This window comes from Barbatula barbatula (genome assembly GCF_947034865.1).
Source record: "Barbatula barbatula genome assembly, chromosome: 19".
In the NCBI taxonomy this organism is placed as follows: domain Eukaryota; kingdom Metazoa; phylum Chordata; class Actinopteri; order Cypriniformes; family Nemacheilidae; genus Barbatula; species Barbatula barbatula.
In genome coordinates this window covers 10106103-10118666 of record NC_136782.1, presented here as the reverse complement: position 1 = coordinate 10118666, position 12564 = coordinate 10106103, and the positions used below count along the sequence as shown (strand labels likewise).

General features: G+C 39.0%; 2 protein-coding genes and 1 long non-coding RNA gene across 3 annotated transcripts; 2 read left to right on the top strand and 1 right to left on the bottom strand.

Annotated features, from left to right (window-relative positions):
* The first annotated feature begins 227 nt into the window (after positions 1-227).
* LOC306908945 lies at positions 228-1128 on the top strand. The gene is made up of 2 exons (XR_013788047.1): positions 228-346; positions 840-1128. It is a non-coding gene; the product is annotated as an uncharacterized lncRNA (long non-coding RNA).
* Positions 1129-1691: 563 nt separating this feature from the next.
* LOC306908483 (RIMS-binding protein 2) lies at positions 1692-3814 on the bottom strand (the record flags this gene model as incomplete). The annotated part of the gene is made up of 5 exons (XM_079481381.1): positions 1692-1757; positions 2917-2988; positions 3080-3183; positions 3275-3437; positions 3608-3814. 5 exons carry the CDS (start codon positions 3812-3814, stop codon positions 1692-1694), a joined length of 612 nt encoding a protein of 203 aa, XP_079337507.1.
* A 1883-nt stretch (positions 3815-5697) lies between these two features.
* On the top strand, positions 5698-11146 carry ywhag2 (3-monooxygenase/tryptophan 5-monooxygenase activation protein, gamma polypeptide 2). Its single transcript, XM_079481655.1, has 2 exons — positions 5698-5941; positions 8593-11146. The coding sequence occupies exons 1-2, from the start codon at positions 5855-5857 to the stop codon at positions 9247-9249; spliced, it is 744 nt and encodes a 247-aa protein (XP_079337781.1). The 5' UTR covers positions 5698-5854; the 3' UTR covers positions 9250-11146.
* Positions 11147-12564: the final 1418 nt, after the last annotated feature.

The following is a 12564-nucleotide window of genomic DNA, read 5'->3' as shown; positions in this document are numbered from 1 at the left end:
TGGATTTGCAAAACCAGACTTTGTGGAACCCTGATGCAATCTGATCACATGGTTACTAGACTTCCTCTTTATTTCTCTGTCTCATTTTTATGCACAGTATATGCTAAAGACCGAGGGGTTTTATTCTCTCGTTTCTGATGTACCTTTTATCACTCATAATGTCCTTAAAAGGCAATCAGACATAAAACGAAACTTTAGTCCTGTAGGCGTGCGTTTGTGCATCTTTAAGACAGAATCTATAGGGCCTCTTCCTGTGGTTTGTACCATGTGGCTCAAAAAGTGTTAAAAGGCGACAACTTCTGTCTCTTTTCTCTGTTGTTTCCGGGATCAAGCAGACAGAGAACGGGTGAGTAACTGCTCTTCAATTTTAACAAAAATATTGTATAGATTTAATGATTTGCTTCCTTGTTTTACATGGGTTACATTGTGTAACACGATAACCTGTTCACTGTAACACGTTACAACAAATAAATGAATATGAAAACTCCGAAATAAATACTTAACACATTTAATTTGGATCAAAAGATGTGTTCTTTATTGTTTATAGTTATATAAAAAGCAACAGTGATGTATTTGAAAACATCTATACATGCTTTTGATCTTTATTTATTATGTAATCACGATACATATATTTTTGTATTAGGAGCAGAGGTAGTGGTACAATATTCATGTGATGGATGTCACAAATGCATAGTTTTTTTACAGACAATACAATTTGTGATACTAAACCTTTTTGTGGTTTACAGTGACACATTTCGAACAATGAAAACGTTTAAACACAACGCTGCTGAACATTCAAGCATATATAAAGATTATCTGAATTGTGAATATTTTTATAGGTTGAATAAACTGCTGTGAAATGAATATTTGGAGCACATGGAGATAAAAGGAAGTGGATGCGCAGCAATGATTGGACCACAAAAAGAAAAAGGCGGGAACTTTAGAGGTACAGTGCAGTCACTCATAAAGTAGACAGCACTACTAAAGGTTACTACACAGTGTAGTGTTTCCTACTTTATGGATGAGTGTACTGTTGGCTGCGATGGACAATCTTGTGGGTCTCCGTGGATGCTGAAGCTTCTTGAAATGTCTCTTTTTTGAAATATTAATAAAGATTGTTTTGTGATACTGTGCTGTATGACTGGTTACAATGCAACATTGTTTAGAAGGCTACATCACATTTCAATGTGGTAGCGCATTTGAATCATGAAATATCAAAAGACAAATAAAAAAATGGACACATAGCAGAACAAGAATAGCAGATTTACATCAACAGTGAAATAAAGACACATAGTTCAAAATGATAATTAAATTACCATTATCAGTCATTTTTAAGGCTAAAAAACTAGCTGTTTTAAAAAGCTCTTATAAAAAATGAATTCACTTTTATAAAAAATTTGAGTGTGTTCCCCTATAGGAAACAAAAATGTATGGAAATATAATAAGTCAAATAAATAACATTTCCATATTTCTTATATCGTAACCAAGCTTGCATTTTTAATATATGAAAATCATAATGTTGTAATATTGTAATACATTAACAATGTATTATTTATATATATTCAAATATATAATATTTTATTTAACATTTTAAGAGTTAATATATAGGAAAACATATTTTCTTTGCGTAAGGATTATAAATACAATCTCAGGTCATTATGCTGTTGATAATTTATGATTATTCATTTTCTTTAATCCCATGGCAATGGCTGCAAAAAATTTGATGGAACCAGACCTTGATAGCCATGTAGATCCCCCTAAAACAAAATTCAGAAGATAAACTTTATGGTAGGCTATGTTTGGAAATTCCACAGAAATGGAAAAAAACTACCCTTACAAATATCATCTAGAGAAAATTGTATGAAGGTAGAATAGAAGCAAAACTCGAGAGCACGTAGATGTGAATTTGAGAACTTGTACAATAAATATTTGCACTTGTATGCTACAATTTACACTCACAGCTTCGATGTGAAAACCTGTATATTAAAAATCTGAAGTTGAACACTGAGATTTGCACTCGCAGACAATAGTCACAAACCTGTATTCTGAATTTGAAGCTGCAGACAAGTAGTCACAAATGTGTAAAATGACAGACACAGCTATACAATGACAGACACAAACTTGAAATACATATTTGCATTTCTTCTTACATTCACATTCGCAGTACAACCTCAAATAGGCACTTGCAACTTCTCAAATCTGTCACTGCAAGTTCAAATTTCGCGCTTCGACTTTTGCTACTCTAATCGCGATATATCAGTTGCAAAACTGATTTGTTCACTTGCATCTCAGTAGCAGCGAGGGGCGGGAGAGGTGGCTGCAATGGAGTCGTTTTATTGGTTGGCACCTAGCCAATGAAATCGGGCTTCTTTTCTACGCGATGATGTCACGACACCCGCAGCCTCGCATTCGCGACACTTTGGTTGTCATCGCGATGGCGGGATATAACGATCCGAGGGTAAGTTTTTCTTTTTATACAATATTTGTTATTCAAATTATTACATACATCTAGGTGCCAACCAATGAAACGACTCCATTGCAGCCACCCACCCCCGCCTCTCCCGCCCCTCGCTGCTACTGAGTTGCAAGTGCACAACTTTTGCAACTGATATATCGCGATAAGAGTAGCAAAAGTCGAAGCGCGAAAATTTGGACTACTTGTCTGCAGCTTCAAATTCAGAATACAGGTTTGTGACTTTTGTCTGCGAGTGCAAATCTCAGCGTTCAACTTCAGATTTTGAATTTACAGGTTTTCACATCGAAGCTGTAAGTGTAAATTGTAGCATACAAGTGCAAATATTTATTGTACAAGTTCTCAAATTCACGTCTACGTGCTCTCGAGTTTTGCTACTATTCTATCTTCATAAAATTGTGACAACCAGCCCTAATTTCCATTATTTTATGACAATTACTCACATAATAAAATCCATCTCTGTCCATTTCTCCAAAAACATATATTATATCGCCTACACCGAAGGTAAGCTCAGCCTGCAAAAATAGGAAATCCAATCATTTGATATTTTGAAATCGTTCAGAAAACTTGTGTAGATATTATTAAACTATAAATTAAATAAGTCACCTCAAAGTCCATATTTGGAGAACTTTCCCAAGGATCATAATCAAAGAGTGCCACCATCCTGTGGACCTTCAAACTGTCTGGTACACAAGAAGATTCACTAGTTGCTAAATTTAACAATAAAAAAAGTTAAAAAAATTAATATCACAGCAGTGGGTGTAAATACAAGGTTTATTTGTGTACTGAATGGTTGCTTGCCTATAGAAATAGTCTCCTCTGGTAAATAGCCCTGCTGTAACAGATACTGTTTAAGTTCTTCATCCTCCACAGGAATCTCAGATACCATGTTGCTTGGCACGAAACCAAAGCGACCACCCGACTCCCCACTGAAGAAACCATCAGCATCTTTATCTCCATAGATCTACAAAATAACACACCCTGCTGTCTTCACACAGTCCCATGACAGCATGAGACAAATGTAGGTAAAAAATGATGACGTGTGAGAGATGTTACAGGTTTGATTGTAATTTATTTACATTTCAAACTCATTGAAGAAAATTGGGAAGAAAATTTTAATCATCTTTTCTTTACTTGAATAACCTGTCCTTGTTCGAACGGCAGCTCCTCTTCCATTGTTTCAGGGTTTGGTGACATCATGGCTGGATTGTAGGAGAAAAGAGCCACAAAGAGACGTATATTCTGATCGTACATTTCCCTCTCAGATTCCCACCTCTCCATATCTTCAGGCGTAGAGACCCTCAGACCATCTGGATACAGATATACATCCACCCCAATCATTGCAGTGCTCAATGCCCGCAAGTGTCCAGCTGATGTCCTCTCAGGTAGCAGACAGGTGGTTACTGTCTGTACCATACGCATGTGATAGCATTTAGATAGAAAGATGGCCTAGCTAATCTGCCTGAGACTAATCCTCTTGGCAGAAATGGATAAATGGATGTCCCATCTGGAAACTTCCTCGAAGGCATTGTAAACAGTTAATAAAGTATATTGATCATTGCATACAAAATCGGCATTGAATTAATGCATTCCCTCTAATGTGTAAGAGGTGGTGATAAAGCAGAGCAGGAATATTGCTCTGACAGTGTATTTGGTCCGGTCCTGCTGCGCACAGCCCCTCTGATTCGCTGAGCCATCCATTCTCAACTGTGCCAAGTAGAGCTAGCTGTTAACCGCATTACCATCAAGGATCTAACCCTGCATGTCCCTTTCACCTTTTCAAGACAGTCAGTTACGTTTTACAGCAGGGTGCAAATAAGGAGAAGAAGGCTTTGAGGTAAACCAGTGCATAGGGGAGAAATTGGTACACTTAGTAATGATATTTACTGTATTGGAAAGGTAAAACAACAACATACAGCATATAATTGCTTTAAATTATATATAAAGACATGTTTTTTTATTTAACACTTTTAAAGGGATAGTTCACTCAGAAATGTAAAAATTCTCATGTCATTTCAAACCTGTATGACTTTCTTTCTTCTGCAAAACAACACTGGCCCAGTTTGACGTTTATATATGAAGTTTATACAACATGCGAATGCATAAATGACATAAGAAATAAAAAAAATAAGCCGGTGAATGGATAGATGTGACATTTGTCCAATCAGCTACTGGTAAAATCATGTAAATCATTTTCATTTACGTCGCCACTTTTGCTAGATGGTATAGTGGCAAAATGTCCGAAAGAAAGTACAATAGCGGAGAACAAAAACGGAAAATACAAATGATAAAAGAACTATGTGAATTGCAATCAGCTAAAGAGAATGTACAGGGTTCGGTACCCTGGTGCACACCTGAGTTTGCATGACAGCGTTTAAATGCGATTTTTCATGCAAACCGTGCCCCGTTCCGAACTAACCCTAAACTAAACTGCAGGCGTGAAAGGCACCTGAAAGCAACCTAAGGGGGGGGCCTCACCCAAAGAGCCACCTGACCACCTTAATCCGTCCCTGGCGCCATCTATCAGTTTCAAACAATCTCCAAATCCAGCGTTATATGCACAGTTTATATAACATCTATCACTGAAATGCAGTGAACAAACCAACACACCTCAACTTCTCTCACTATCGCAAGAGTATCAAGCTGCAGGCCCACATCGCAGCCAATCTTGATAAGCGGTTCTTCCAAACGCTCGTCGGCTGGCGTGTGGGTGGGCTATTTATTTCGCCTTGCCATGGGCGTGCTTTTCCGGTGGAATTGCCCAATGAACGGAATAGGATCCCTGTTACGAAACAGGGACCAGACTTATAAAAAACTTTCCGAAACAAGTTGGAGTGCTGAGGGAGTGTATCAAGCACGTCATACGTCCGTGTATCAAGCACAAAAATACTACGTCATACTCCAACTCGTTTTTAACAAGTTGACCATGTTAAGCAGGAGAAGCCAGCGCGTTCAACAGTGTACAGAAGTCAGAATGCATGACATAGCATGTTATCCCGCCTTTAACATGACGCCCCCCTTCAAATTCATCCCGCTGCTCAGCTACAGATGAAGATGCAGTAATAGTGTCTGACTCACTCTCCCATCTCGCATTTGTTCTTGTGAAGACCTCTGATCTACCAGTGTCACCCCGTTATGTGGCCACTGGACTCCCATATATGGACTGTTACATCATGAGTGAGGCGCCCACGTTTATAGAACACTGACGTAGCCCACCAGCCGGTGAGGAGGGGCGAAGGTGGCCCGTCGGCACGAGCGCAGAGACAGCGAAGAACAGCTGCAGAGGAGCTCTCCTTCACCGAATTACACCGCACAGCTCATACAAAATCACCACTTCTCCCCGAAAAACAAATAATATCGCATAAACCATAACCATCCAACATGGTTGACCGCGAGCAGCTGGTTCAAAAAGCCAGGCTGGCCGAGCAGGCAGAGAGATACGACGATATGGCTGCAGCCATGAAGTCGGTAAGTCAATGTACCCTTGGGCTTTGTGTGTCTGATATTTCAGATCGCTAAATGCGTATATTTAACCGAAACAATGAGCTTTAGATGTGTCTTTATACATGACAGGGGTTGAATGTCTGTGGGAGGAAAATGGCTAGTTTAAAACATTTAGGATGATTCATAGGAAAAAAGGGCAGTTGACAGGTGGCTTTAAGATGTTGTATTTTTCGGGTGTTAATCTATGATAAATCAGTGCTTTATTAATGACAGTGCAGAGGATCGGGTGTAGACAGTCTGGATCTTGGGCGGTGCCTCCTGTCTTAACCGAATCCTCACTGAAATGAAAGACACATCACAAACGTATATAAATCAGCTTTTTAGCTTTAGTTAAAAATGCGTTAGTTCGCTTTCTTATTCATTTAACGCCTTTGCTTCACATGACATGCTGAATGTACTTTGTCACAAACACAGTGTGTCTATTATTTTAATAGATTTAACACTAATGTTAGAAATACGCTTTCATCATTGCTGGACATTTTTGATTTCATTCATCATCCCTGCGTTGTCATAAAAGCGTCAAGTTGTGTTTATTATTTTACTAATCGATGTGTATCATTTAAACTGCCTCTGGTTTTCCGTGCACCCTTGATCTCATTTCGGGTCCTTATTTCCTTTCCACACATGGCTGTTATTAAGATATTTCCTCTAATCCAACGTTAGAGGCAGCAGAATTCCTTCTGGAATCTTCCATCCTTGTCATATTGCAGCAGGGTCCATGATTCAGATTGCACTCAACATCTAGACCCTCATCCTCGTATTTTAGGATTAAACTTTATCATGTGTTACAGTGAATATTTAAAACAGGATTTAAACACACCATGCAGGAGGCTATAATGAAATGATTCAGGGCCTTTTTTGTATAAGGTGAAGGGGGAACATCTGCATTTAAAGCCCCGTCTGCATGAGGTTTATGGGATCAGGGAGGGTTCCTCAATTTCTGCTTTGTCAAGTGTTGACATCATGCTTATTTTCTGAGGGGAGTCACCGCACTCTTCTTTTGTCTAATATGATCGAATGATTCCTTCCCATTGCAATTGAGATTTGTTTTTTTTTTACATAAATTCAACATACAAAAATATACGTTCCCAAAAGGTTCTGTATGCACCATAAAGAACCTTTAACGTTCACAAAACGTTTTTACTGCACAAAAGACTGAAAAAATGGAAGAAAGAAAAGGTTCTTTTAAGAACTTTTGACTGAAAGGTTCTTTGAGGAACCAAAAGTTCTTGCGTCTTTTAGTTTGTGTAGTTATAAATCTACACTACTTTATTAGCATATTAAACCTTCAGCCAAAATGTATTTGACATTTCTTGCCAATGTACTGTACTGAGCAGATGTGTTAGCAGTCATTAGCTGTTTTAGCGTATCAACAGACAGGATCCACAAAATCAATTTCGCTGAAATGGATCACAGCCATATTAGCTTGGTCCGGTCCCAGCTGACTATTAAAACAAAATGTTCATATCCTTGAAGGGATTGTTTCGTATCGAAATGCTAGAGAGGCCCTTTTAGCTTCATGGATCTGTGAGTGTGATTTAAAAGCAGTTTAACTCTTAAGTTGCTTCAGTCCCTGATAAAAGCCCATTTAGCTACAGACCTAATGGGAAAGTGCCCACGGATGCCTCCATGATATTGATGTGTCTGACCCGAATAGACGAGCAGCCATTGGCCAGTCTGAAAACTTCAAAATCGAGTGACATCATCGAGTCAGATTTGCTGCATGCATGCACTATATATGTTGGGTTAACTGGTTGGGCACATTACATCACTACATGTTTGCTTGTGATTGCATCATAGCTATCAGGGTAACACGGTTACCCCCCACATCCACACGACTAAGAGTTGTGTACTAAATATGCATTTATTATTTATTTAAAAAAAAACGTTCAAATCTTCTCGCCAGTGCTTCCAGTTCCCTTTTCCTTTTCTTGGACCAGTGTTCCGGTTTTCTACTCTGATCTTTATTGATCTATCGAGCTGTCTCTGAATCAGCTCGTCTTTTGTTTTCTCAAAAGGGGGCATCATTAGAGAGTTTGATGGAATCATTTTAGATCACACCACAAGGAGAGCTTGGCCGCGATGAGCCGTGAAGCAATTTTAAGCATACTTCACCGAAATAAAAAGTGAGATTTGTTCAAACACACTGTAGGTAAATGTGTTGTGTGGTGTTCTCAGTTTGGCAAAAGAAAAGGTCAACGAGAAGGCCACTTGAACTGACACACAGCGATCATCTTAACTTACACTGCAGCTGCCCCATCGAGCATGTGGGAACATTTCGCGTCCTGCCCCTGCCCCCTCTCATCACCCTGCCCCCCCTTCCGTATCGCTGAAGTGATTTCTCTTCATGTGTATTGGTGGTGAAGCAGTTGTCTGGTTCGATTGAGTGGGACTACTGTACAAAATGAGAGGATTACCATGGCAACTGCACTCGGCATGTAGCTCTCATCCCCATGGCTGCACCAATGCATTCAGGCAGCCGATAAAGCTTTGCGTGGATATTATCATCATCATGCAAGCGAAAAACTAAAGTTTACAAACCAAGTGATCTGTGTTGTATTTTTATTGTGATGCTGTAACCAATTTCAGCATCTATGTCTGCCCTGTCTTTGCAGGTAACTGAGCTGAATGAGGCTCTGTCCAACGAAGAGAGAAACCTCTTGTCCGTTGCCTACAAGAACGTGGTAGGAGCTCGCCGCTCGTCCTGGAGAGTCATCTCCAGCATCGAACAGAAGACCTCTGCTGACGGCAACGAGAAGAAAATCGAGATGGTGCGGGCCTACCGTGAGAAGATCGAGAAGGAGCTGGAGACCGTGTGTCAAGACGTGCTCAACCTGCTGGATAACTTCTTGATCAAGAACTGCAGCGACACCCAACACGAGAGCAAGGTCTTCTACCTGAAGATGAAGGGAGACTATTACCGCTACCTGGCCGAGGTGGCCACGGGCGAGAAGCGCTCCACTGTGGTGGAATCTTCAGAAAAGGCCTACAACGAGGCCCACGAGATCAGCAAGGAGCACATGCAGCCCACCCATCCCATCCGACTGGGATTGGCCCTCAACTACTCTGTGTTCTACTACGAGATCCAGAATGCCCCGGAGCAGGCCTGTCATCTAGCCAAGACCGCCTTCGACGACGCCATCGCTGAGCTGGACACCCTCAATGAGGATTCCTACAAAGACTCAACCCTCATCATGCAACTCCTGCGAGACAACTTGACACTGTGGACGAGCGACCAGCAGGACGACGACGGCGGGGAGGGCAACAATTAAACGCAGACCTCTCTATGTAGAAACAAGAAATGGCTGGTGGACTTTGGCAGCGGCTTTTGCCATGGTTTCCTCTGCGGCAGCAGTTCTTTATTTTTCCACGAGTTTAAAGAAAAAATATCAAAGGCGGTAAAGGGGGGGCTGAAGTCCTAGTTTGAATATATACAGAAATATATATAGTTGAATGGGCCTCACTCTTCTTGGTTATCTTTGACATTTGCCAAAAGCACTGAAATGTCAGTCAATCAGCCGGAAGTGGTCGTTGTTGGTTTGGAATGGCAGCCTCACACTGGCATATGGACTGATGTATTTCAAAGAGATGCTGCTTATTTATGTTTTCGGGTAGTAGAAACGCATTTCAAAAAGAGGGTTAGGTGCATATTCGGAGGAGGAGATTCTTGCGAATGGTTCCAGTTTTAGTCACGATTTTGTAGAATCGTCCCGTGTTCAGGCATTAAATACACTGGAAATCCAATTAGATATGGAGGTGTGGCTTCGACAATTTAAGTGCTTCGACGAAAAGTATTAGACAGTTATCGAACCCTGATAATACTGGAACCATTTTTTCAAGAACAGGTCAACGAGAAGGAAGAGACTGGTCTGTTAAAAAAACATAAAAAAATGATTGCAGCTTCAAAGTTTGTGGTTTACTTCTGTGTTTAATTTATTTTTGCACTTGCCAAGTATACTGTTTTGTCAGTGTAAGATAATTACGACGATACTATCAATGATTCAATATTGTGCATGCTGGTGATGTATTTATACAATAGCTTGACTTTATTAACTTATATCTTGGATGTTACGTATTACTATCATTGAAGAGTAAACTGGCTTCATATTGTTTATTTATAAGTTATCGGTTTTCGTTTTGATTTGCTATTCCAAAATTGTGATTGTTAACAATAAATTGATCTGTTATGGGCGTTGCTGTCGTGACATGGAATGTTTCTTTCTTTAGCTATGCTATGGCTGACTATGGGAATACACTACCGATCGATTCATTGTACTAGTGTTTCTCTTGGTAAACTTTAACCATGACGTTGTTAAGCAATGTTTTTGCTCTCTGAACAATATATGAGTGCTCTTCTTGTCATATTATGCACATTGAACACATGTGGTTTAAGCAACAGAATCAGTGTTTCCTTGACAGATTCAGAACATGGACCATATATTGATATCGGTAGTAGGGCTGCTTGATTATGACAAAAATCATAATCGCGATTATTTTGGCCAATTTTGAGATCCCGATTATTTAACACGATTACTCATTAACCTTTAAAACAATATCGAAAATACAAAAAACTTTAACTTAAAGAAATTACGGTAAAAGAAATAGGTTCACTGTGGATTTATACTACAAAAAAAGGAATCCTTGCAAAATGGAATGCAGCACAATAATCGCTTACATCGATTATCTTGTTTTTGTAATTGATGAAGGCCAAAATTGACGATTACGATTCATTTTCGATCAATTGCACAGCCCTAATCTGTAGTATTTTTCAATTCAATTATTTGCCTTTTATTCTTCTTTTTTTTGTTTTTGACAAATATCTTGAATGTGAATAATTATGTAGCAGTTGCACAAGAGCCAAAATAATTAAAACAATAAAAAGACTAAAAACATCTCTAGTATTCACAGATCCGTCATGTTGCTCATGTGTAGTGTTCTGCTTTTGCTTGATTATCTGAGAAAGGAAATCGATACAGAAGTTTTAACCTTGGTTTTTCCTGTATCTTTAAAAGCACAGTGCTGAAACCAAAATGTCAACAGGTTTGCACACCCTGTGGTGAATTCGACTACATGTTTTTTCTCTGCAGTGCACCTACTATCAGTGACTAGTGCTCACCGCTGCATTGCAGAACTCACTTCTCCGCGATATAATAAAGTGCTTGCTAGATGAAATGTGCCTCAATAACAGTAGTATTATTTGCCTCCAGAAATGGCATTTCCTTAACCCCATTAAATATTATTGCAAGAAGCATTGCATGAGTAAAATATACTCTCAATTTTGGATTTTTGTATACATCTATCTTTGTTTTTTCTTTCAAACCAATACTGGAGACACAGAAATGCAAGAAGATCTCTCAGCATACTGCTGCAGATTACTACGGCAACCTACAGCCATAGAGCAAGAGATGAATTTCTCTGCTCAAATTGGTCCCCATATCAACCAATAGCAGGCACGATGAGCTTTCATATCCACCAATCTAGCCCGTGTTGCTAGGGCTCGAGAAAAAACGTCCCATTTCCTACTGACACTGTGCAGACATCTAAAGCAACATGCGAAGAGATAAACACCAGCACATCAGAGACAGCATTAAAATTCAAGGGAAACCGGCGTTCACGTTGAGACTTTATCATCTATACACAAGCAGCAAAACCTCAATTTTCGGCTGCATTATGATCAAATGCAAGATATAAAGCTTTTAATATTTAATAAAACACCTTTGCCATGGTTTAACTAAGGTTAACCAACTGAAGATTTTTCAGATCACTTCATATATTTGCAGCAACATTTATTTATTTTGTAATGATTTTGCTTTTTATTAATACATTTAAATAAATTAAAGATTAATAATGCTATCAGTCAAAATCTTTCAATATTTTGTGTTTCTTCTTATCCGATGTGTATAAGATATCAATAATCATAGTTACTAATATAATGATTATTGTCAGGACCCGAACATTGTGACACCTCCCATTGAAAAATGATATTAAAGCAATATCAATGTTCCATACAATGTACCATAAAGACAATTTAAAGGGATAGTCCACACCACCATACAATTCTGTCATCATTTACTCACCCTTTTCACATTTCAAACCTGTATGACTTCATTTCTTACGCAGAACACGAAAGAAGATATTTTAAAGAAAGTCAGTAACAGAAAACTGTTGATCCCCATTGACTTGCATTGGTTTTGCGTCCATATACAATAGAAGTGAACGGGGACCAATTTGGTTGTTGGCTGCCAACATTCTTCAAAATATCTTCTTTTGTGTTCTGCAGTAGAAAGAATGTTCTACTGGTTTAAAATGACAAGAAGGTAAGTAAATGATGACATAATTCACATTTTGAGCTGAACCATCCCTAAATAAAACAAAATCAATCTTTTTCTCTATACCGTAATTTAGTCATGTTGTGGTACCCTGTATCTCTGTACAATATTGCACTTATTGATTGAACACAGTTGGGAAGTATATTCAACAAATATTCAACAAACTGGTATTGCTTGAGACTGCGAATGATGTAATGGACAGTCTGTTCATGTGCTCATGTCAAGACTCATATGACATAAATTGACCATCATACAAGG

Bases quoted from the DNA above. Each gene is read 5' to 3' on its own strand.
- ywhag2 (XM_079481655.1), top strand. From the start codon at position 5,855: ATGGTTGACCGCGAGCAGCTGGTTCAAAAAGCCAGGCTGGCCGAGCAG. The intron at 5,942-8,592 runs GTAAGTCAATGT...CTGTCTTTGCAG, and splicing joins TGGCTGCAGCCATGAAGTCG to GTAACTGAGCTGAATGAGGC.